Here is a 27,220-nt window from a genome sequence, read left to right as displayed (position 1 = left end):
TGAACAAGACATCGTTCTGCTAAAAACACAAAACGTATTTGTGACAGTAATACTAAGTCTAAACAAACATTGCATCTTACATGAAACAAAACATTTTTTAAAATAATGTGATATCTGTTTCAGAGCTAGCAGAAAGCTAAAAGCACTGATACCTCTCCTGAAAAAAACTTATCTGTGGCAATTTTAATAAGGCTGTTTTTTTTTTAATTTCAGCCAAATTAAAAATATGGTTAAAAAAAATTTCTTGGTAGACGATCAGAGAAAACAAGAAATTCCATAAACATCCTGGACAACTATGTTCCAAGAATCTCACCACAAAGACAACTGTGATATCCCGCTGGTCCTCACGATACAATTTGAGGAATACCTGATTTTCCATACTCCTACACCTTAGAGGGAAAATAATCCGTGAAATCACTTAACCATTCAGCATCAACTGATTTGAATTTTTTACACTGGAACTAACAAAAATAACTGAGGGATGCTCACCAAAAATAATTCTCTTCCTGTAAGCGCTTTCTATATTCACTCTCCTCTCACCTCCATCTCTAACCCTACTCACTAACTTTTGGATTTGATTTGCAATCCCATGACAGAGCTTAAATATTAGCCTGCTTGGGGCTGAATGGGGGAGGTAATTTGTATAAACAAGAGAGAAACAACCCTAGCATAGCTCTAGGAAATTAACTGCCCCTAAAACCATCCAGCAAGCTAAGCCTTAATCATCTCTTCTTTCTCGTGATGTTGAATCTTTCATTTCCTCTTATGGTTGGACCCATTTACTAAGCAGTGAGAAGGAAACGTTGCGGCATTTGGCACAAAGGTACTAAGATGTACAAAACTTCAGTTTGATTACCATATGTTCATTGTGCTATTTTTCTTTCAAGCACATGCTCCCTAGATCTTGTTTGCTGAATCTTATACATCTCCTAGATTCTCCTGAATTCTAACGTTTTCCTTCCTTTCTCAGGAACGTTCTAGTGGGGAACATGCAAAAGCTCTGTTTTATTCTAGAAATGGCCACAGTAGGAGTGATAGTGCACTTCTACGCGGCAGATGTCATTAGTTTCATAAAAATCAAGTGTAGCATTTACAGGCAGGCCAAGTCATTATTGCAAATATCAGGTTTTTAACAACAGAAGAATTCATGCCCTGTTCGGAAACCTTGTCATTTGACACATGATCATGTTGGCGCATTTGAAATGTCATTCTTCCATCCCTAAAGTTCCAGCTTTTATGAACATCATTTTTAGCAAACACTGAGAGCACTGAATGTCACAAACCATGTAAGTGGCTGAGTGAGAAGGGTTTTCATTGGTAGAGTTGGCATGTTCAAGTGATTCTTTGTCAAAACCAAGAGTCACAGAAGAAATCCCAAGGAGAATGATACCCTATTTTTAATACCAAAGGCAAAACCTCCTTTCAGGAGTACATTTAGATAAATGCTACAATCATTTACTGAACTCCTTCTGTACACTGTGCCGAGTGCCTTTGTGATGTTCAAAGTCCAGCATGGACATGAACTTGTAAGTAAATACCCTTCTGTGACAGATGCCGCAATAGAGAACAGAACCCAGGGCAGAGAAGGCCCTATAGGGAGGATGGGCAGTTGGAACTGGTGGCATTTTGTTAATTGGGGTCTGAAGAACCCCTTGAATGCCACTATACGTATCCAGCAATAATTTGAGGGCTTGGGTCAATTCTAGGAAAACAAATAGAACTCTTGGGGTTACCTCCTCAAACCTTTGAGTTTACACTGTCCTAAAATCCTTGAATCAAACGTAGAACTCAAGCAAGAGTAGCACAAAACAGACAGGTGTAGATGAATCCAGCCTCGAGTGGGCTGGGGAACGTTTCACATACACAATCTGGGACAAGGTAAAGTCTACTAGGGCTGACAGCACAGGAGATATTCAAAGATTTTCCACCAAGTGATCTGTGATTCTTCATATCTGTGCTCCTGGCTTTATTTAAAAATAAATGCTACAATTAATTGTTTTAAGGATAAATACCAGCCTCGATATGAAAGTTCCTGGGGAGTAAGAGACCAATTGAGTGGCACTCCTTGAAGATCACGCACAACAAAACTCAGCAAAATCTGACCTAGCTTTCTCCCCTAGTAACAGGACTCAATCATGAAAGTGTTCTAAGTACGTTCAATGTCACAGATACCCAAAAGTACAGAAATTCATGGGATGCAAATAAGTAAAAGCACATCCTCTAAGTACCTGGGTTTTAGTGGAAAACAGTCTTGCCGAGACCTCATTCATTCTCAGCTCAGTAGGACCATTCTCCCATATTCACCGTTGGAAGCAAATTATTTTGTCCTGAAAAAGCACAGTGCATGATACACAGTAGGCACTGAGTAGAGCTTGTTGAGTGAATCCATAAATACATGAAGGTTTTCCTCTTCTGTATGCATGAGAGTTTTTATTTCTTCTTCCAGCTTCTTTTTCATTGATTTAGGTTTCACACTGAGTCACACCAGTTCATTTGAATTCTGCTTTCTTCAATGTCTCCTCAATGTGGAGGCAATGCTAATGTAATTCTAGGGTTGTCATTAAATCTACAAAAATCCTCTGACTCATGAATGTTTTCCTCTCTAGGGCTCGTCGCCCGGAGTACACTAGCAGAGCAATTAGTCACTTGTACTATTCAGAACTTGTTAGTTCTGTTAAGCCATGTGACTCACCGCCTCTCCTTGTGTTATGTTTCATCACTACTTGACAACACAAGGCTTGTCATTTGTAAGCTTAAAACATTTACACAAGTTTGTAAAAAATGTTATGCCAATATTCTCTAGGATCTGCGTGGGCAATTTTTTTAAAAAACTGCATTTGGCAGAGATGATATACTTTTGATTTCTGAAAATGAACAGGGCAAGCCAGGACTTAACTTCATAAATAAATGTTCATGTTTTCCCTACAGGATATAAATACTCTAAAATGCTGCCTGCAAATTCAGATCTGAGCAGGGAATTCAACCAAATCCAGTGGAGCAAAGTCCCATTCTGAAAGCATTGAAGAATCCTTGATTTAAGTACACAGAAAGCAGGTCAGGACAGACAACAAATGCTTCAGTCAAATCTAACCACGTTGTCAACATAGACAATTTGCCAAGTGGCCACCACAATAACCTCCTTAAGAAGGGCAACTTTTTTGACCTTCTGTGTTTAGGGTGGACCAAACTTTTAGCCCTCCAGAGATTCTTTTTAAGAGCACTAATAACAGCACTAGTAATCAATATACAGTTTGAAATTCTTTTAAAATCCATTGGGAAATACTGCTTGAAATCTAAATCGACGCTTCCTGCTCTAGCATCATCTGCAAGTTGACTCAAGGGGTGGTGTTCTAAAATCAAGGTGTAGGCTGGGCTGCTGCATTCCCCTGGGCATCAGGGAAGACCCTGTTTGCTTGCATTTCCTAGCTCCTAGAGGTCACCGGCACACTTGATTCATGACCCTTTCTCTCATCACTCCAATCTCTTGCTTCCCAAATCCCATGTCCTACTACTGACTCTTATCCTCCCGTCCCCCTCGTATAAGAACAATTGTTATTACGTTGGGCCCATGTGGATAATCCATGATAATCTCCCTGTCTCAAAATCCTCAGTTTAATCACATCTGTAAACCCCCTCTGATCACATAAGGTCACATATTCACAGGCCCCAGGGATTATGATGTGAACATTTCAAGGAGGCCATTATTCAGCTTACCACAGGTGGTACAGCAAACAGGACACAAAAACAGAAGCTCCACGTACTTAGGACATTATACCCCCCTCAAAAGTATCAGAGAATCACAAATGAAAAGAAGCAATTAGGACAACATTAAGTCCTGCCACTGGAAACAAGCTGTAGTAAGAAGTTGACCTAGCCACATATTTATGTTGTGAAGAATTGGGACCTGTCTAGAAATATAGGGTGCATTTCTTGAATCTTCCTTCTTGATTCCTAATCAGGACATCCTTGATGCCCCCTTCCATTGCCTTATCTATGTGCCTCTGCTAAGGTTCAGAGAAAAACACTGACAGGATCAGAGACTTCACTTCCTAACCTCTTTCACAATCACTCTGCAAACTTTCTGATGTGAAGAAGTAACAAACTCAGATACGTAAATATTTTAAAAGTGCCCAATTCAGTGTTTAGAACCAAGTTGGCTCAAAAAGCTGTGTGTGCAATGCAAGTGCTGCACAAATGCTCTTTATTGGTGGAACGCTCCAGGAAGTACAGTCCCTAGGGCTCTGCTGTACCATTTGGAATGAAAATGAGCATCGCAGGAAAACTCAGGTGTATCTAAAGGCCAGTGGAATTTCAACCAGATGTTTTGCTTCCCCACCACAGACCTGGCAGTAGGAGTGGTTTCTAAATTCCACGTGGGGGAAATAAATGTAAACATTTTTAATAACATGTTTCCATTTCAACCTTGGCTCTTCCTTAAAGTTCAAAAGAGTCTCATATTCATTTTTCTTCTAGCGTATTCAACCAATGTTTATTACCATAAGTAAAGTAGGTTAGAATTTCTAAAACTGATCACTCCCCACCATCATCACCATCCCCTTCCCCTTCCCTGAACCTGTTCCTCTCTCTGCCCATCTCAGTGAATGGCATTACCTGTGTCACCCAATCCAGAAACCCAGAGTGAGCTACAGGCTTCTTCCCCTGTCTCATCCCCGCTCCAAGGTCATTAAATCCTACAATGTAGTATATGAAAGCTTTCCTGTCCATATTGAAAGTTATGCCTCATTTCAGACTCTTGACTCTCAACTGGACGAGCACAATGGTTTTGTAACTCATGTCCTTGCTCTCGTCTTACACATCTCTGTTCAGTACTCCACTCTCTGGACTGGACAGCGTGAGCTTCCAGAAGATGCATATCATATCACTTCCCTACTTTACTTTTTAGTGACTGCCTATCTTAGAGGTTAAAATACAAACATTTAATTTTGGTACAAAAGGCATTTCATAATCTTCTACCAGTCCTCTCTCTAGCATACTCTATCCTATTCCTGAACCCTGTGATGCAGCTAGAAAACCTTCTCTTTGCTTAGCAATGCAACAAAAATTAGCAAGACAGCTCCTGATATTCACAATTTTACAGTCTCTTAGAAGGGATGAAACTACTGAGCTATGTTAAAAATATATAGAGACACACACACACACAGTTGAACCTTGAGCAACGTGAGGGTTAGGGGCATCAACCCTCTGTGTAGTGAAAAATTTGCGAATAACTTTTTTTTTTTTTTTTTTTTTTTGGTACGCGGGCCTCTCACTGTTGTGGCTTCTCCCGTTGCGGAGCACAGGCTCCGGACGCGCAGGCTCAGCGGCCATGGCTCACGGGCCCAGCCGCTCCGCGGCATGTGGGATCTTCCCGGACCGGGGGACGAACCCATGTCCCCTGCATCGGCAGGCGGACTCTCAACCACTGCAGCACCAGGGAAGCCCACGAATAACTTTTATAGTTGACCCTCCATGTAGGCAGCTCCTCTGTATCTGTATTCAACCAACCATGCATCGTGTAGTACAATAGTATTTATTATGAAAAAGAATCCACATATAAGTGGACCAGTGCAGTCCAAACCTGTGTTGTTCAAGGGCCAACTGTATAGTTAAATAGTGTCATAAGGGAAGAACAAAGTGCTTTGAGGTTCAAAAATTAAAGAAAAAACATTTGGGTGAAGAATCAGTGTAATATTCATAAAACATACTTCCTGTATACATTTTGCAAATAGTTATTTAAAAAAGGGCATTCAAGGTAGCAAAGAATATCATTCTGATCTTTTAAAGCCCTCAGCCAGATCTTACGAGTCTTCTTATTCCCGTTTAGAGAACTGAGAAGCCATAGTCAGTATCACAATGAGGATGCTATTTTAGTGGGCAGTTTCAGCGCCTGGCGCAGCCTCAGACTCTAGTTCGATAGGTGACCAGGGGAGAGAGAAGAGTGAATGTTTTAGATGTGTTATTTGTAAAACACACAAACAAAAACACTCTGCAGTGAGAAGGAAGAGATTTTTTTGGATGAGTGGCCACTGTTGCTGGCAGTGTAATAGTTCTCATTTCTATAAATAACTATGGTTGATGCCCATTTCCTTCCAGTCTATCAGCTTCCATTGACGTTCATTGACTTCGCTTTCCAACAGAGACCCTGTGGTTCATTCATTCACCCTCTCTCTTGCTGACTCCCACTTTTGCTAAAACTCCAAACCTTCATCAACCTAAGTGTCTGCCCACTCCTATACCAGCCCTAGGCTGTTGGAGACATCCACACATTCACATGCAGAGCACAGTAAGCTCAGGGTTTCTTTCGCCGTCCCTTTCAGTGCTACCCATTCAGCCCCCACTAGCCGGCTCTCTTTTACTACATGCGCTGCCCCCTACTTATTCTCAGTAAATCACTTCACTCCCTCACAGCAAAATGACATAACATCATTTTAACTCCCTTCTTGGCCAACATCAAGAAACTTATCTGTCCTTATCTTCCTATCTATTTCAGGAGAATGTTCCTTCTTGTTAAAAGGTGGATTCTGGTTGCATAAATCTAGGGTAGGGCCCGACATTACTCATTTCTAACAAGCTCTCTGCTGATGCCTTTGCTGCTGGCCCTAAGATCACGGTACTTCGATGAACAACTCCTAGAACTCATCCCTGCCAGAACGTGCAGAACTTCCTCTTCTCCAAACCTGCAATTTTCCCTTCACTGGGGGCTTTTTCCTCTAAGCACATAGATGGACACATCTCCTGATGTTAAAAACAGCAACAGCAACAAAACTCAGAAGTTGACTGAATTACTCAATTCCAGCCCAGTACGTTCTCTCCCTCGTCACTTACCCTACATTTCACCTTCTTTTCAAAAAGAGTCTTCTTGAAAGTATAATTTACATATTTTTGTGCACACGTCACTCTTAAACCCACTGATATCCAGCTTCATCCCCACAATGACGTGGGGATGCTTTTGCCAAGGCCATCCAGGGCCTGCTGGATACTAAATTTAATGGATATGTCCAACCCTTATTTTATTTAACGTCCAGCAGAACTGACTCTTTATTGAAATCTTCTTCTCCATTAACTTCTGTTATACCGTCTTACTCCCATCTCTATAACCATCCATTCACACACCACTCTCAGAGCTCCATTCCTCTACTCATGACGTAAATGTTAGTTCCTTGGGGTTCTGTCAATAGTAATCTTCCCATTATTTACTCTCTCTCTTCCTAAGAAGCCACTTGCATGTATTCATTCACCATCTATGTCCTGAAGACTTCTAAATTAATTGGTGCTTTCAGTTTAAATATCTCCCATGAGATCTCAAGCCATAGATCCCACTACTTACTCTAAGCTTTCCACTTGTTATAAGCTAAAGACATTTGAAGCTCAATATGTCTAGAACTGAACTCTGGACCTTCCACCTAAACTTGCCTTAGCTCCTATATTTCTTCTTTCCGTGGAAGATACCACCTGCTAGCCAGTACATAAGCAAAAAATATGGACATCATCTTATTTCCTTTCTCTTCCGTATCACTTACATCCACATTCCATTAATTCTCCCTTTAAGATCACCCCAATTTATCCCCCCTTCTCCATTCCTACAGCCACTGGCTCCGTGTGGACCTTCCCCATTTCTTTCCTGGAGCAATTACTGCTCTTGCTTCCACCAGGCTGGGGGCCTTCCAACCCTACCTCACACAGCAGCAGGAGCAATCTGGCTGAAGCATAAGCATGGTTACAGCCCTCTACCATTTAAAAATTATTCAGTGTTCCCACAGTGCTGTAATAGTAAAGTCCATTCTTCTACTCAGTACAGGTCTTCCAGAACCTGGCCACTGCCCTTTCTTCTCTTCCAGTTTCAGCTCCCTATTCTTCTCCTGGGACCCTAAGCTCCAACTCTACACAATTTCTTACATTTTTCCAATGGGCCATAACCCCTTCTTTGCTTATGCCACTAACTTCCCCACTCACCACCACACCATCCTGATTCTTTACCAAAATTTTTCCCATTCACCCCTCATGATCCACTCAGTCTTTGCATCTCCAGAAAGCCTCCTTCTTCTTCTGTTTTGATTAGGTTCCCTCATACGTCCTTCCTGTAAAATCCTATTTCTAACTTTGTACTTGCCTCACTCCTGCTAGAGTATACCCCATTGAGACTTGGGAATATGTCTTGTGCTCACTGTAACTCCAGGGATGTGCACAGTCTCTGGCATATAGGAAGGTTTCAATGAATTCTTTTGAATAAATGAATAAATAAACTATCCTTAATAACTGACATCTGTCCATTGGCAATTTCTGGGAAGGCAACAGATTAAGGGGCATTTTTGAGATAAGAATGGTGGTATTTGCACCTGAGATAGACCACCCTGATCTCTCTTCTCTCCACCCTCCCCACCTCTAAATGTCTCCTCTAAATTAAGACAAAATCATTTGCCCGGGCAAGAATAAAATCAAGATTTCTAGACTCCTAGGGGGCAGGCCCTAGTCTATAATTGTATTTTATTTATTTGCTTGGTAGCGCATGAAACTATTTTCAGAGAGCTCACTAGCCTTGTCAGTAATATTTTTACCTATAAAATCTCAATCATTTTCCCTGGAAATAAATGTTGGTGTCTAAAGTCCATTTACATTTATGATTAAAGGCCAGGGTCCCAGCGTGTGATCTGAGTGACTGTACAAAATCTATTCTTGGAGACAAAATAACACCTGTGAGTGTCTAGGCCCATCAGCGATGCTGAGAGTTCCTTTTAAATTTCACTTTTGGAGGCTGATATGCTGCAGCAATTCAAGCTTGGGCCAAACTGATTGTTTTTCTGGCTTAAATTGCATTGTGGACCTCAAGGAAAACAGGAAGAGTTGGCAAATTTACAGCTTTTAAACAAAATTGCCTTAAGTTGAGGGGATTCCCTTAATGTAGCCTCTTATAAATTGGTTTCTTTTCTTAAGAACTTTCCCATTTCACAGGAATTCAGAACGTAAAGTCTCACACACAAGATCTGCTTTAAGGTAAAGTTCTCAAAACAGCGACATCTTTTTGATGTAAATTCCTTGTGTAATTGGGTACCAAAGCCAAAGTATAGAAGGGGAGCTGGAATAACAGAGCTCAGAAACTGTTATTCATTTTCCATTAACACTCCAATTCTGTCAGCAGAACTAGCGTATTCTAATTTTAGGCCAGGAATCCATACCAGGAGGACTTCCAGTAAATACAAAACCATCTAGTGATTTTCCAAATCCATGGCTTCATGTCCCTTGTTCTCCAGTTTAGCTCCTCATCTACAATTTCAACCTCTCTCGTTAATATTTCCCATTCCTTTGCTCCTATCATCTCATGCCTGTCAAAACCCCGAAGCTGGAGAACAGCTAACCACTTAGTATCCAGGGTACACGGTACACTATCTACGAACTAGTCTCGGTACTTTATGTGTACTAACTCATTTAATAATCTCAACAATCCTCCCAGATGTGTACCCTTGTTATTCCCAGTTCACAGATGAGGAAATGGAGAATAAGTGACTCGCCCAAGGTCACGAGGCTATTCAATGATGCTCTCTGCCTGGGGCACTCTTCCACAGTATTGCTGGGCTCCAGTGGGAAGATCACAGGAGCCATCAAATGGGAACCACTGCAAATGATAGTCAGCATTCTCATCTGGACCCTCAGCCTGTTCGACAATTCCATTATGCTTCCCCAGGCTGCTATCTTTTTCATTCCCAGAATGACTGTGTCAACCCGCTCTCTTCCTCATCTTCTCCCTTCACTCTCAGCAGAGTCCCTCCTACTTCCCAGAGAAAATAGAAATCATCAGAAAGAAACTCCAGTAGCTTCCTATTGCCTATTAAAATGGAAGAAGTTCTCTCTCTCCCAACTGAGTACACAGTATCCCATGCCCTACTGCTTTCTCAGGGAATCTGTTCTGTCAATTATCTTCCCCCCACATCCCACCTTTTTACATTCAACTCTTCTTTCCCCCTGAGGCTCTCACCAGCATTTAAACATATTTCTCTCTCTCTCATCTTAAATATCTTCCCTCAACTCTGGCCTCATTCAGCTACTGACCAGGCTTTCTTTATGTCCATCCCTCCCCCTCAGCCTTCTGGCTTTTGCCTTTACTACTCCACAGAAAGTGATCCTGTGAGTCACCAATAAACCTCTCTCAGCCCATATCTCATTTGCCATCTCAACTGCATTCAACACTGCTGTCACTGCCCTTACCAGAAACATTTCCCTTCCTTTGCTTTTCTGACGCCATGTACTGCTAATTTTTTCTCCTTCCCCTTTGGAGACTTCATTTCAGTCACCTTAGTTGGCTCCAACTGTCCCATCTGCTGTCCTAGGCCCTCTTTCTTCTTGCCCTACACCAAAAGCTCCAGGGACCCCTCATCCACTCCCCTGGCTTCAATTACCACTCGTTTGCCAGGGACACCCAACTCTTCCTGGCAGCTCAGTCAATTCTATTCTGCTATTCATCTCCACCTAGATGACTCGTGTGCATAAACTCAATGTTCCTAACACTAACTGCGTTCTCTTTCCTCCAAACCCGGCTCCTTCATCAGCGTCCCACATCCTTGCTTGCTTCAGGAACTTGAGGAGCATCTTCTACCTCATTCCACACATTCGCTCCACCACCAAATCATGTTGATTCAATCTAAATACTGCTCACATACATTCACTTCTCTCCATTCCCACGGCCACCACCCTAGTCTAGGCCACACTTACCTTTGCCTGGACTAATGTAAGAACTGATTCAATTGGTCTACTTTCTGCAACAAGGCCCTCACCCCTGCTCCAGCTCATTATTTACATTGAAGCCAGCATAATCTAGTTAAAAAGTAAATCTGGGCTTCCCTGGTGTCACAGTGGTTGAGAGTCCGCCTGCCGATGCAGGAGACACGGGTTCGTGCCCCAGTCCGGGAAGATCCCACATGCCGCGGAGCGGCGGGGCCCGTGAGCCATGGCCGCTGAGCCTGCGCGTCCGGAGCCTGTGCTCCGCAACGGGAGAGGCCACAACAGTGAGAGGCCCGCGTACCGCAAAAAAATAAAAAAAATAAAAAAAAGTAAATCTGATGATGGCATGGTTTCAATGGCCCTCTAGAAGCAATCCAAAACTCCAAATATAGTTTTTTTTAAATACTAAGAAATTGCTCATACTTATGTCTCTGCTTTTATCTTTGGTCCCCGCTTCCACTGGCTCTCTACTCTGCAGTACCTTAAATGCTTCCCTAAGAGCCAAGCTTTTGTTGCACTTAGGAGATGTTCACATGTAGCTCCTTTGACCCCTTCCTCTCATTATCATCTATCACCTCCTCAAGGCACCCTTCTCTGACTTCTAGACCAAATTAAATCCCCTTAATATGTTTACTATTTTTTACAAATTTTATCCCATTGTTATTTATATTCAGTATCTACTTTTGCCACAACCATACAGGAAGGAAATATACCCGCCTACTAAACGTTATATTTCTAGACTAGAAATATTCCTAGACTAGACTCAGTATACAGTTTGTGAACAATTTATTTTTACTAATCTTGTCCTCATTTCTGTGCCACAGTTATTAGCTATCTACAGGCATTGTTAGATGAACATTAAAGAAAATGTCATTTTGTTTCTTAATTTACCCATGGCACGTCTAATAATTCATGACCATGAAAATCATGGAAATGTCAATAGGGCACCTCTGGTCATATGATCCACTAATGAAATAACCTGCTCATCACCTTTTTTTTTTTTTCTTTTTTTCGGTTGCAAGACATTTTGTGTCTTTGAACATAGAAAATGAAAATGGAAAGTTTTCTGTTTCATCTCCGTTATGAAGTATGCTGTGTGGATAGTGTGTGTGTGTGTGTGTTGGTACCCACTTTGTTGACAAGCATATCCCACGTCCCATGCCCCTCCCCCACAGTGAGGACGCTACTTCCATTCTAGTACGTTCACTCAAGCATTTTAAGAAAATGAAAATAGGTTTGCAATTTTTTCATCAATGAGGTAGGCAGTTTTAAAGATGATACTAAATTCGCTGTCAGAGATAGAAAGTTTGTTGCTTAAAGAAATTCTATCTTTTATATGAAAGTTAGATAAAACTGAGTACTACAATCTTTTCTAACCTGTTTCTATCCCAAAGATAAATATATATTCTTTTCTTTCCAGTGATAACCAACTTGGTTTTGGAAAGTGAGGTCATTAAAGCATCCAAAATGGTTTCAAATGCCAAGTTTCACACATGACTCTGATTCTCAAAGCTATCGTGTGGATAGAAATCACACTTATCAAAGAAACACAATAATGACAGCTCAGAGGCCGATGCTGAAACTTGAAAGTAATTGAAGCATTTAACCACCATTTTCTTGCTCAGAGTTTCTCCTCAGGAATGACCCACTGCTAAAAGCCTGTGTAGCATGCTGCATTCACTGCCATTGGGATAAGCTTAATCTATGTTGAGGCATCTTCTAAAACTCAGACTAACCACGCTATCTTCTACAGCTTTTATCCAAGCTCTGCCTTATCCTAAAGCAAATTTTAGCCTGCATCAAAATCACCTAGAATGTTTATTAAAACACAGAAACAGAGCTTCCCTGGTAGCACAGTGGTTGAGAGTCCGCCTGCCGGTGCAGGGGACATGGGTTCGTGCCCCGGTCTGGGAAGATCCCACATGGCGCGGAGCAGCTGGGTCCGTGAGCCATGGCTGCTGAGCCTGCACGTCCGAAGCCTGTGCTCCGCAATGGGAGAGGCCACAGCGGTGAGAGGCCCACGTACCGCAAAAAAAAAACAAAACAAACAAAAAAACCCACAGAAACACAGATCTTGGACCCCATACCCACAGTTTCTGATCAGGTGTCTGGTGGGGCTGGAGAATTTGCATTTCAAAGATATTCTCAGTGATACTACTGATCAAAGGCACGTGTTTTGAGAGCCCCTGTCTTACAGTTATGCCCTTTTCCACAATACCTAGCATTCCTTCCTCCCAAATTATGTAAAAATTAGTTTCCTCTTGGCCATTCCTAATACCTCTTCATCCTTTTGTAATTCCTTAGGGCCAGTACTGTCCCATAGAAATATCATGTGAGACGTACACTGAGTTTTAAATTCTCTAAACTTAGTTTCAAATTTATGTAAATTTTCTAAAATTCAATTTTCTATATTAGCCACATTAGAAAGTAAAAAGATGAAATTAATTTTATTGATACATTTTATTTAACCCAATATATCCAAAATATTGTCACCCAACACATACTTTATATAAAAAATATTAATGAGTGATTTTACTCCTTTTCTCTTACGTTCAAAGACTTACTAATTCCTTGAAGTCTGATGTCTGTTTTTGACATTTACAGAGCATCTCATTTTGGACTAGCCATATCTCAAGTGCTCTATAGGCATATATGCCTAGTGGCTGCTATCATGGACAGCAGTGCCACAGAACTTTAGAGTCAAGAAAACTGGGGCACTGAGGGCTCTTCATGGTCTGCCCACTTCTATGACTTTCACTACATTTTCTCAGTTTTAAGATGTACCTGATTGTCAGACACATTATCGATTTAACAGATTTTAAGGAAAAAAGGAACAATTACAGCATTAAATGTACACATTGATTTTAAAATGCATGTCAGTCTAAAACTTCTCTTTATTTTTATACATAGAACCAAATATTTCATGATGCACTTGTTTTCCTCCTGCTACTTGTCCTATCCCCATCTCCTCCCCCATCAGCAATCCCTTCCTCCAGCAAGATAATCCTCGTTAACAACTTAGTATTTGTGCTTCTTTATTTTTCCTCCATCCTCATATAATTCTATACAAATGTACACACAGAAGTTTGTCTATATTTGTTTTATTAAAACAGGATATTATACCCACTTCTCTGCATAATTCTTTTATTATTCAATAATAATTCATGAAAATCCCTGCAAATCAGCTAGATGTTATAGTTCATTCTTTTTCATGGCTACAGAAGAGTCTATGAAGTGGAGTACCATAATTCATTATTTCTGTCATTGCTGGACATTTACACATTATCCTTTTTTTAAGCACTAAGAAAATGCTATAAAAAAGCAGAAACCTTTAGATAGATAGGTAGATAAATTGATCAATCCATAGATAGCTATCATTGCCTACTCTCTCTTTAAATTAGCTTGCAGGGACTTCCCTGGTGGCACAGTGGCTAAGAATCTGCCTGCCAACGCAGGGGACGTGGGTTCCATCCCTGGTCCAGGAAGACCCCACATGCTATGGAGCAACAAAGCCCATGCACCACCACTACTGAGCCTGCACTCTAGAGCCCACGCACCACTACTACTGCGCCCGTGTGCTGCAACTACTGAAGCTGGCGCACCTAGAGCCCGTGCTCCGCAACAAGAGAAGCCACCGCAATGAGAAGCCACGCACCACAACGAAGAGTAGCTCCCGCTCGCCGCAACTAGAGAAAGCCCGCACAGCAACGAAGACCCAACGCAGCCAAAAATAAATAAATAAATAAATTTAACAAAAAAAAATAAAAAATAGATAAATAAATAAATTAGCTTGCAATCTCTTTGTTAGCCTTTACCTTAGACATTCTCCCACCATAGCTGGGCTCTTTCTTTCCAATAAATGAAACCAGTTGTCTGTACCATCCAAGCAAATCATTTTAAATCAATTTCCTAATGAATTCTTCTACAGTCAACAACTGGTTCAGACTAATATATCTCCCCTTAACTCTCCCCAGTCATGCTTTCTATTCAGCTGTTCTCTTCAACTGTCTGGCTTCCTGGTAAATAGTAAACAAAGCTGGGGAAAATCCACATAGGAATGATTTTTTTGTTGTACATCCACTCACTTTGCAAAAAATACTGGTTGACATTAACCATATTAATTTCTTCACTGATATTTTAAAATTAAAAAAAGAAATACAGACTAGGAATCAAAGGTCCTGTAATCCATAAGCTACCCAAAGTAGCACAGATGGTAACTCAAGCAGTAATAATAATGAGAATGATAAATAGCAACAACTAACATTTATTGTTACTTCATGATAGGCATTGTTCTAAGTACTTTACATTATGTTAATTCATTTGCTTCTTCAAAATCTCCGTAAGGTAAATACTCTTATTATTTTAATATTATTCCCACTTTATGGCTGAGGACTCTGAGATGATACCTCCAGGAAATGGCAGAAGGAGGACTGAAATGTAGACAGTATGACTCCAGAGTTCTATCTGCTCACCTCGAAATAAAGCGCCTCACCTGGGAAATAAGTAAGTAGTAAATCACCTCACCTCCTCTCTGTTTGAAACTCAGTGTCCTCAGCTGTAAAATGGGTAGAGTAATACCAGCTCTTCCTACCTTTAGGATTGCTGAGAGGAAACATGAAAAACACTGAAAGCTCTAACAAGGGGAGGTCATCTGGTTTAAGGTTGGAAAATTGGGCTGAGACTATTTCATCATCTGAAGCAAAAACTAACCAGAGAGTGTTTTATACAACAGCAAACCAGGCCATTTTCTGACCACACATATCCTTGTGAAAGTGAGACTGGACATACAGGGCCAGCTAATGCAGACTGTGAATGATGCCAGATTCTCACAGCTGCTGATTTGCCTGGAATTAGGAAAAAAGCAGCCAACCTTTACCTCTATCGTGTAGCCTGACCGTGTCCTTCCTCTCTCTTCTCCAGTCTTCGGACTTTGCTTAATAGAAGCACCATGCTATAAATCTTACATACTTAAGGGCCAAAAAGCTCTCCAGAGCCCGCACACTGAAATTTGTGTGGGAGTTCAGCAGTACTGAATTTTCAAATAAAATGATTAACAGGCACCTCTAGGGCAGCCTCTGAGAAAACGATCCTTCCTGACTTGCCACCTTAATCCGAGGAAGCTTTTTGTTCTCAGGTTTAATAAAATAGTTGGAAAGTAACGTAGGGATGAGGGTCTAGAAGCAGGTAGAGAGCAGCACCCCGTTCTCCAGTCTGCAGGCTCCCATCAGCAACCCGAATCTCATCTCTGCTCTCTGTCCAGGCCTAACTAGGCCACGGGAATGTGCTACTGGGGAGGTTTCAGTTACTTCGTTCAATTTTCACTGCAATCAGCTCTCATTACTTGTTGCTAGAAATATTTTCTCCAAGATTTTAAGAGTCGGAAATGGGTTCACCTGATCAGAAGCCTACTTGCTTTTTGGTAGCACAATAACATCTGTCAGACTTCCTGAAGCAGAGAATTAAAATCGGTTAAAAGGATGAACATAATCCAATCCAATTCAATCCCAGACTCGTGCCTACAAGCCTCCTATTTGCTGAAACAATGATTTAGATGCCCTGCCGAATAAATATAGGCTGTTTATAGCCGAACACAATAGGAATCTGCCTCATTTATGCAGCAGGAAGATCGTTTACAGCCAATTTCTAAAAGACACCAAGCATCAATAATAAATTTTCAAATCAAGGCCAGAAATTGCAATACTCAAAAAAGGCCTGTCAGGCAATATGAAATTGTTGTCAGAAGAAGGGTTTTCAGGGACGCCATATACCAGTTTATAATCCAGAAGTGACTATAAAATGGTCATGGCCAGCCTGGCTTTCCAAGTCTCTGGGAAGGAGGAGGCTTGGCTGTAAAGGAGATCTGGGGCAACAAGAACAGGGCATCTACGACTGAGAGATCTCAGCGCCAGCCTAGTGGCCTTTGGAGACGATCGCTAGAGCCACACTTTTTCTCAGCTAAATCTGCTTCTTGGGAGCAATTCCTGCTTTGCACTTACGGAGAAGAGGCTGAATAATGCTGGGGGAGGGGCTCAATTTTCTGCCCCACAGGGATTGTGTAGCCAGACCTTCCCTTTACTTATACATGTGTGCTTGCTCACACACACATACACACACACACAGACTTAAACAGGAATTTAAACATCCTAACCTTTTCCCTCTAATCCATCCCATACCATCCCAGGTGCTATTAAAACTTGCAGGAAGGGCTTCCCTGGTGGCGCAGTGGTTGAGAGTCTGCCTGCCGATGCAGGGGACACGGGTTCGTGCCCCGGTCCGGGAAGATCCCACATGCCGCGGAGCGGCGGGGCCCGTGAGCCATGGCCACTGAGCCTGTGCGTCTGGAGCCTGTGCTCCGCAACGGGAGAGGCCACAACAGTGAGAGGCCCGCGTACCGCAAAAAAAAAAAAAAAAAAAAAAAAAAACCTTGCAGGAAATGAAAAGTAGCTCCTACTCACAGGAAGATTGACTTCTGGGATGGAGCCTAGAAAAATGGCTCTGGGTCGCAGCTCAATCACTTACTAGCTGTGACTCTGAGAAAGTCACTGATACTTCCGTGTCTCACTGTCTGACCTATAATACACAGGAAATAGTAGTTCATGTGAGGAGGAAGTAAGGTCGTGGGTGAAAATTCTTAAAAAGAACTCCCAAGGTGTTCATTGAATTCATTGTTGCCAACGGGACCTGGATCTCATCCGAGCTTCCTACAAGAGCAAGCTGGGGAGTCAGGAACAGGAAAGGGTACCATTCTGGCTGACATTTGGAGGGATAGGACACATAAAAAAGCCTCTCCTCGAGGAAAGTAGTCAGAATAAGACGGTTGGTATTTAAGCTCTCCCGTTATCTAGCTCTCTGCCTTTTATTAAGTCCCTTAATCTCTCTGAGCTTTACTTTCCTCATGTATGCAATGGGATTCATGATGACACCTTACAGCATTACGGTGAATATGAAACAAGAAAACATATACGAACATGTTCTGTAAACTCTAACGAATGTTCCCTCCCTGGGTCTAGGCCCTCAGCTACACTGTCTTGTTTATTTTCTTCATAGCTCAGAATGACTTGAAATGTCCTGTGTGTTTTTCTATTGTTTGTCTGATTCACCCCACTAGAATGTCAACTCCCCAAAGGCAGGAGCTCTGTCTTAACAGCTGTATCACTCATGCTTAGAGTGGTCTTTTTCTGAATATTTCTTACCTGATTGTTGGACAAGCACACTGGCAGTCAGCCCCAGAGAAAAAATTTTGAAGCACATGAAATCTTCCCTCATTGACCCCTCTGCCCATCCATCTTAGCATCCGAAATGCACAACTGCCTCCTTCCTGTGACTGGGGAATCCTCTATGTATGAAGCAAGTCTCTCTCTCCCTAGAGAAGCTGCAAATGCCAGGTACCCACGCCCCAGCCTCCCTTGCAGCTAGGGTGCAGGAATCTGACTGGGCTCTGTCCCCAGGCTCACCTGCTGCACACTTCCCACTGAAAGCTAGTGACTTCCAGAAGAACTACACAATCCTCATCGTGGCAAGACTCTGGTCAGGGAGCTGGCTCTGCTGATGGCCCTCATAGCAGCATCCGGGGTCCTGGGTTGGGAATGTCGACGGAGCAGGCTGCTATATCTGCACCCAAGGTGTGTCTTCACTGGGTCATATCTGTGGCATGATGTCGGCCCTTGTTCCTGATTGTCTTCCCTCCAGGCATGGTTCCTTGGGCTATTCTGGATATCCTCTACATACAACTTTAATTAGTGCTTTTATGCTTCACTTATCCAGGACTGGTTTGTTGTTTGACTGATAGGATCCTCCAATTCCCCAAACAGCCCAGTATCTCCATCAGATTAAAAGTGACCCTGGTCCCCTAAGAGACTCCAGCTAAACTGTCTTCCTAGCAATTACCTGCTCCTCCCAACAACCCTTTGCCTTTTCCCAGATGAAATTGCACGTTTCCTGGTGCTTTTTCCCTTAGGACCCTACTTTCTATAAGGGGTAATCTGATCAGTTAATTCAAGCCGATGTGTTAATTTCTGATGCTAATTTAATATTACCCCAGCATTTCAGCAGATACTTTTAATGCCTCAGAGCAAAGGAGAGAGGAATCACACAGTGGCCAGGGCCTGTGAGGGTTCTACTCTTTGTCTGCAATCTCAAAGGTCCTACCTCCATTGAGACATCATGGACAGTCCAAAGATGGGTGCATTGTGGACCAATCACATGGCGACCCTGGTGCAGTTTATGGAATCAGTCTTTACTTCATGATCATCGACGTGCCTGCATATGCACAGATGCTTATGTGTGCGCATACACACACACACACACACACACATGAACCCCTACCCAAATACTTCATTGGCTTCCCATTGCTTTTAGAATGAGGAGCAAAATCTTTAACATTCCCAGTAATGCCCTGTATCCTGAGCCCTAACCCAGTGACATAAATGATTATATCATTTGGCTCTCAGGTGGGGAGAGGGGCAGTTAAAATCCTGATCTGTAGCATTTGCTGATTTCAGTGGCATAAATACTTCCCAAATGTTACTTACAAGCTACCAAAATAATATCAACAAGGTTATAAAATTCCTGAATATTTAATAATGGCTCTTTCAAGCCAAGAGGAGCGCCCAGCTCCAGAACACCACTGTTTTCCCAGTCACTTCTCAGAACACTCGTCATTCTAAACCCACTGGCTTTTCAACTTCCAACTTCCTCAATGGGTCAAATATTTCTATATTACTAGGGCTAGGCCTGATATATATGTCAGGCCAGATCTATAAGTTCAGAAAATAATTTTGCTTCCAATATATAACTAGCTGGTTCATACTATTTCATTCAGTTAAGCAAACACATACTGAGTTTTTAATATTTGCAAGACACAGTATTAGGCCTGGACCATGAGAAATAATAGATATTCCGTTCCTGTTTTCAAGGAACTGACGATTTCAATCTACCTGACAGATGAGACTCCTGCGTTCTGAAAGATCTCTGAGAGAGAAGGCCTCACCACACTCTTGGCAACTGCCACACTCAGTTCTCAGTTCGCTGAGTAATTTGTGTGGGAGCTTCTAATTCCTTGAGAATCAATGCATCTCCATTTCCTCTTATTCTGGGTGCCAGAAGCAAGAACATTTGGTCACCATTCTTCACATAATAAGCCTTCACTCCCTGAGAGTTACTGAGTTATACCTTTGTCTTCTCTTTCTAGATTAAATAATTCCAATCCCTTTAACCTTTTTCAGAGGTCCTATTTGCCAGCCTTCAGTTTAATCATTTTCACTGCACCCTCTGGAGTCTCTCCAAGTCTTCAGCATTAAAATTTGTTGCTTTTGCCATTGAGCTCACTCTTCTAAGCAACTTATTCTTTCACCAAGACGAAAGGAAAGCAGCCTCCAAATAAAAGGAAGAGAGTAGATAGAAGGACAGATTTCCTACGTAAGGGATTCATGTAGGACACTCACACGCTGAAAGCAAATAGCATGTACTGTCAGCACTATTAAGGAAAAAGGGCCAAGACCAGAAGAATTTCTAAATAGTGCCAACCATTTTGCTTGACAATTATCTAAATTACTTTTAAGCAGATAAGGCTATTAACAAGCTTGCTTTAGTTACACCTGAAGTTCTCAGACGGGTGCTTATAAAATCATTGTTAATGAGATCAGACAGGAGTTTTCGATTCTGCACAATACCTCTGGCTGCCAAGTAGACTGTCCAGAGGTTACTATGTAATTTACAGGCAGCACCTTTGACTGGTCAATCCTGGCAAAGTGCAAAGGATCTTTCATTTCATTCTGTCAGTCAATAGAAATTAATATTTCCTGAGCTGAGAGTGCAGGAATTCTAAATGAGTTTTAAGAAAGGATGTACAGAGGCTGATCACATACATGCTGATCACTGTGTGGTACCAACATATGCCAAAAGGGGCAGATACGAAAAGCAGAGCTCTAGGAAAAACCCTCTTCAAGATAAGCATGATGACTTAGAGATCTCTTTTTACCAAGATCCCTCCCTGCCTTTTTCTCTTATTGTTCCACTGAGATGAACCTGCCCCCTGTGAGCCAGTAGTGTGCCCCCCCCACACACACACACACAAAGAGAGAAAAAGACAGAGAAAAGGAGTGGGGGGTGGGGAGAGGGGGAGAAAGAGGGAGACAGAGGAGAGAGAGTGTGTGAAGATTCTACTGACACATTTCCAAATGCTTTCAAGAAGCTGGGAAAACTCTTTCTGGGTAACATTCTACCTGTTCTGTTTCCGGGACTTCTTTGTTTTGGAGCCAGTGTTTAGAAAAAATAAATTATTTTCCCATCTGGAAAAGTTAAAAGTATACAATTAGGGTGAAAACAGTTGGTTGGATATGGAGAAGTGGAAAGAGAGAGACTATTGCTTTCTCTGGGCTAGTTCTGGGAAAACTGTAGTTAGTGTTCATCTAGTTCAATTTCTGAAGTTAGTATGGCTGTGGTCAGACCCTGTCTGGCTGAGACCCAGCAGGGCTGAGAAAGGTCTGTCAACAGCAGCCATGGGAGAACCAGCTACGTTCTGAAAAAGATTCCTTGCCAAGTTCTCTAATAACAGGACACATTCATGATTTGGTGTGGAATTTTCTCAGGGAGGTGTAGACTCAAAGACAGTTCAGCCTATCAAACAATGACTTAAACGCTAAGACTTATGGAATTGATATAGTGATCCTTAAATAATCGGCAATTAAGATGGCCAAGAGCTTATAACCACAGCATCTTAAGGAGAAGCACCTCCTGGGCAAAAGAAGACAGTTCGCTAAGCCGTTTAATTTATCCGTGTGGACCCATTATATCCCTCCTATTCCTGCTGGCTCTTCATGCCCAGGCACACGCCCCAGGTGTCCGTCCACCTGAGTGAAGGAAAGGCATAGGTACGCAAACGCAGTCGGTAAATAAATGCACAGTTGAGCTCCGGGAGCTCTGAAACAATGGTGATTAAAGCTGCAGCATATTGAATAGTTGTGTGTTGAGAAATCAACATTGTAATGTAATAATTACCATTTTTAGAAAGGCAAGATTCCAATTATGAAGTGAACTACAAATCACCCCGATTTCATTTATTTCATGGTAAAGATAGTCTCGTAAATTGTTACCAAGTGGTAAGCAAATGAAAGTAGGGCACTGATATCAATGTATGTTGCCATGTTACTTTGTAGTGGTGATGGCAAGTGGCCAATAATGTTGGATGAATAAATCACCAGTAGACACAACTCAATGCTCCCTCTCTTTATCTAAATACGTATCTCAGAGACTTACACCAAGTCGTTTCTAAGAAACAGCAATTTGCATCACTCCGCTATAATCCACTGCACCTTGGGAAGCAATCTTTATCCCATTTAAATTTGAGAAATAATATCACCAATACCGAACATGCGCATTTCTACATTGGGATGGTTAAAAGAAAACAAAAACCAAAGGGGGGGAAAGAAAAACAGAGAAAATAAAAGGAAAGTAAGGAAAAGGGGAGAAAGACAAGAAGTAAAAAACAGATCGGTGAATTTTAAAAAACATCTATCTTTAACGAACAAGTGACATTTTCAGTAAAGTTTTTCTGAATCTGAAAAAGTAAAATAAAATTCCTGCTGACTTTCAAAAGCCAAACCTTTGGGTCATTCTTTAAAAAAATAGATAACCAGCAGATTAAAGGAACTCCATTTACAAAAATCAAATGAACCTCTCACAAAGCTTGTTTGGGACATGAATAAATCATCTGGTCATGAATTATTCATTGTTATCAAGAAACAAGCCGGGATTCCAGGAACTGGGCTGAGGGAAGCGCTAAAACCAGGGAGTGAGTGAGTTCATTGCCTCAAACCCACCATGGGAAGGGAGAGGACAGGCCACAGGGTACTGACAAGTGATGCTGACCGTGCTAGATGGTTTCAGGGACACTCTGGCAGCATTTACACCCCAGAGCATAAAGCAAATAGAGTTTAATCCTTACCTTACTTTAGAAAATTGCACGTACTTAGTAACAGACCATAAGACATTTTGAGCATTGGATCTTTTTTCTTTTGAATGTGCGACATACATGGGGAATATGAGCTGTATGCAAAAGACAGTAGGAGTTAAAAGCTTGCGTTTAAGGGAGATGACTAGAAAATTCCTTAAAGATACACTGTTAAGAGTAGTCTGGGGCTTCCCTGGTGGCGCAGTGGTTGAGAGTCTACCTGCTAATGCAGGGAACACGGGTTCGAGCCCTGGTCTGAGAGGATCCCACATGGCGTGGAGCAACTGGGCCCGTGAGCCACAACTACGGAGCCCGTGCGTCTGGAGCCTGTGCTCCGCAGCAAGAGAGGCCACCATAGTGAGAGGCCCGCACACCGCGATGAAGAGTGGACCCCGCTTGCCGCAACTAGAGAAAGCCCTCACACAGAAACGCAGACACAACACAGCAAAAATAAATAAATTAATTAATTAATAAACTCCTACCCCCAACATCTTCTTTAAAAAAAAAAAAGAGTAGTCTGACCTACTCGTTCATGGCTTTGGGGGTTATATTCTTTTTATTGGGGTCGGGAAGAAGGAAAGGGAGACTCTCACACTTAATCAACTAATCAGCCTATGTATGTGTTCCAGGTCCAAACTGCTTTGCAGGAACTACGATCATTCCGGCTGGCATTGAAGTGAAAGTGGATGAATGTAACATCTGTCACTGTCACAACGGGGACTGGTGGAAGCCTGCTCAGTGTTCAAAACGCGAATGCCAAGGCAAGCAGACTGTGTAGAACAGATTCCCACCCGATGACGAGCTCTTAGGAGAGAATGCTATGCCTTCTACACTGCACATGTTTAAAACAAGAGAAAACAAACAAACTCCTGCCAGCTACAACAGGGTCACCAGCAAAACCTTTTAGGGTTGACAAAAGTGAACATTTTACTAAGAGGAAATTTCTCTTTCTTTCTTGCTATATAAAACATATATAGCATATAGCTATCAAAACTGCTTTTGTAATTATCCATGCTTGATGGTGACTTGACAACTGGATTTCTGGAACAAAAAGAAAGAAATAGCCTTGTACAGGTTTCTCCTCTGGTGACACCTCTGGCCTGCCAGCTCACCATCTACTGACTTTCTCCATTTTTACTCTTCTGTAAACCTGGCATTTTTCTCTTGGAGTGATGTATTTTTTCCTCTTTAGAGTCTAAGGGGCCAGATTTGACTGCACAGTAAGGTTTTGAGTTGTGTCAAATAAGCTTCAGTAAAGCAGTGTCAGGAGTGAGGACCCTCCTGATTAGGCATATGCAAAAGCACCCAAGCGATCACTCCCCTCGAGTGAATCTTGCCCTGCAGGGTCAGAAGAGAGAGGTGCACATAGCTGGACCCACTGCTGGGCTGGGTGCGGAACTGGAGCTCAGTGCAGTATGCGGGGACTCACAATTTGATTCTTACAAACCACACATTTCATTCACAAAATTTTGAAACTGCCGATCAAAAACTAATATGTGAAGAATACCACGAGCATCACTAAAGAATCCAAAGGGAGACAGGTATTCAAAATTGCAGCATCAATCACCAGACTCTCTCACGATGCTGAATTTAAGTTCGGCTTATAATGAAACACACTACACCCACTCTGTCCCCTGGCACGAGAAATACCAGAACCAGGGTGAGCAGCCCCACTGTGAATCTGAATCCTTCTCAACACTTCTGGCTTTTGAGTTCAGATTTGGCTGAAAGCCAGTCATACACACAGGCAGTTTTTCTCGTTCGGGACTGTGTTTGCCATGTTACAGTAACGACCGCTCAGCCCTCTGTCTAAAACATAAGATTCAGGACACTCTTTCCACCTCAAGTGCTGATTTAAAGATTAGGGTAGAGTGAGTCTTGCACAATACAATTCCATTTGTTGAACAGTTTTTAAAATGTATATATTAGACACTGAACAATTAAAATGAACCTTTGAAGAGTCTCAAGGTTGCCCTGGTAATGCTGCTAGTATAGGAACAGAAAAAATAAAATACACAGGGTATCCGATGCCACCTCTATTCAAGTGCAAATTTAACAATTCTGAAACCACATGGCATAGCTAGTCACTTATTCCACTCTCCTGTCTTGAAAACCCTGGCACAGATCTGGTAGGGTCCTTGAGGAACCTTGAAGGTTGTCTTCATTACCAATGTTCTTTCCTTTTCTGCTCCCACTCTCACCTGGGCTTGGCCATAGCTCCAGCGGAGCTGCCGCATTCCTGTACAAGGTCTCTCAACCTCAGCGCTATTGACATTTGGGGCCAGACAATTAATTGTCATTGGGAGCTGTCCTGTGCATTTTCAGGAAGTTTAGAAGCATCCTTGGCTTCTATCCACTAAATGCCAAGAGCAGTACCCTAACTGTAATAACAGAATGTCTCTGGACATTGCCAAATGTCCCCAGGCTGTGTGGAAGGGGGCAGAATTTCACCTGGTTGGGAACCATTGGTCTAGAATAATCAGTACAGAGTGGTTTTCTACCGGGGGGGAAGTACCAGGCAAGGTCTGGCTGAGGCTGTGGCTTTGGCGAGCCTCTGAGCCCTTGCGGACAGGCACGACCAGCAGCCCCGAGGGGACGGGTCAGTCTCCTGCAAAGGGAGTGACGCTTCATCACCACAGGTCCACCCTCAGGACACACATCTCTTTAGTCTCATCAACTGGGTTTTCCTTTAAAATCGTCAAGCCTCTCCTCCCTGGAAGCTCCTCCCGTCATCAAGAAAGAGCTGTCATTTCCAAAATTAATGTGTTGACGAGTTGGACCTGACACTTCTCACACACACTGTGCTCGTGTTCTGATACCAACAGTCAGGCTGGCGCCATCCGAGGGAGAACATCGAGCCGCCTTCCCTTAGAACACCAATTCGCAGCAAGGGTGGTGCTTTTCAGTTGCCACCCTGGATACATCCTAAAGACAGTCATGAATCATTCATGAACCGTTCTGCATGATTTATTCCCGCACTTCAAAGCAAAGGCACTCCACACTTCAGCTTGTTTCTAGACAGAGATGTATCATAGAGCTTTCTTTGCCCTGAGGTTGCCTACTGCCAGCCTCAAAAATCTTCACTCTTGGAAAGAAATAATAATAATAAATGACAGGAGTAAGGTTTGAAACCCAGAAAACATCATTAATAGGGCCATGTTTCATAGTACCCTATCTATTATTAAGGAGTTACTATGTCCTTTGTAGAGAACAGAAGGCGAGAGCCACTGGGAAGCCAGGGTACAGAAATTTTGCATCAAAGGCTGGGCACAGTGAGAGTCACAACAAGAATTTTCGAGAATGAAGTACACTACCCATCAAGAAACTCTCTTCAGAGTTTGCAGAATGAAGGCTGCCCAGCGGCCTCTGTTACCAGCCAGAGAGAGGGATTATTTTATTGTTGTCCTTGGATTTTTTTTTTTTTTTTTCCCTCTCAGAGTCTCACTACAAGCTGTTTCCTTTAAGACTTTGTAGCACTGACATTTTTCCCCCTTTAGGGAGAGATGAACCTATACTGTGACAGAATTTCTCATAAACTGATAAACACTTTACAACTTCCTTCTACCCAGGTCATTGAGAAATCCTTTCCAAACTCTGAACAACACAGTTCTGGTTTCATCTGTTGTTGTTGTTGTTGTTGTTTTTCTTTTGAAAGCTTTGTCTGCAGCTACCCCATCACCACTACCCTCCTACATCTCCTCCGCCTTTGGTTCTTGGCTTTAACTACAGCTCTGTTTAAATAAAGGATCAACATCCTGATTGACAGCTGATGCCTGTTAAAAACTGATTCAGTTTCTAAAATCTTTGAAAAATGGTGTGCCTGAAAACTAGTGAGAGAAAAAAAAAACACTAAACACTCAACTGTAAAAAGGGGATTCTAGCTACAATATTTGATGTGTAAAAGAATATATTGTTAAAAAACTATTTTGTTAAATATAAAGTGTGTTAACCAGCAAACACGGTTTGTGGTATATTTTCCTTCCTGAATTTCTCCCTTCTCCCTACTCTTCATTTAATGACTAATTCTAAGTGACTTCTATCATCTGAAAATACGTGTGTTGTTAGAGCTATGTTCAGTTAGAATTGGGCATCAGCTTTAGCGTTTGTCTGAGTACATTTTCATTTTCCCTAAGAGAAGGCAAGGCTGATTTAGGGATCAGAGAGGAACTCAAACCAGCAGTGAAAGGGTTAGTGATAGGAAAAATATTTCCCTGACCCAGATCCATGCACACTACTAACGATAATCTGTAATTTTTGAGGGCTTGCTCTGTGGCAGGCCCTGTGCTGTGCACTGAACCTTTTCTATTCACGCCACACAGCACAGCTACGAGGCAGGGACTCTTATTATCTCTGCTTTGCTGTCGAGGAAACCAGAATACGAAGAGGTTAAATGCTTTGCCCAAGGTCACAGGATCTTAACGGGCAAAGCAGAAATTTTTTACTGTAGAAGTTTTCAATCATACAAAAATTGAGAAGATTGTATAAGGAACCTCCATTTACCCATTGCCAAGATGCAACAGTTCTCAAGGTTCTGCATAATACTTCATCTATTGTTTT

At 42.1% G+C, this 27,220-nt stretch overlaps 1 protein-coding gene across 1 annotated transcript in view; it reads left to right on the top strand.

Moving 5' to 3' along the window:
* VWC2L (von Willebrand factor C domain containing 2 like) overlaps positions 1 to 23,576 on the top strand; it is a 152,468-nt gene extending 128,892 nt beyond the window's left edge. Inside the window, exon 4 of the mRNA XM_067739843.1 lies at positions 23,293 to 23,576. Coding sequence (XP_067595944.1) covers positions 23,293 to 23,441 — 149 coding nt within the window. The 3' untranslated portion in view covers positions 23,442 to 23,576. The remainder of the gene's footprint in view (positions 1 to 23,292) is intronic.
* The last annotated feature ends 3,644 nt before the right edge of the window (positions 23,577 to 27,220 follow it).

This window comes from Pseudorca crassidens, chromosome 6 (assembly GCF_039906515.1).
Source record: "Pseudorca crassidens isolate mPseCra1 chromosome 6, mPseCra1.hap1, whole genome shotgun sequence".
Lineage (NCBI taxonomy): Eukaryota > Metazoa > Chordata > Mammalia > Artiodactyla > Delphinidae > Pseudorca > Pseudorca crassidens.
Note: the sequence above shows the minus strand (reverse complement) of the source record. Positions and strands in the feature narration are given on the sequence as shown.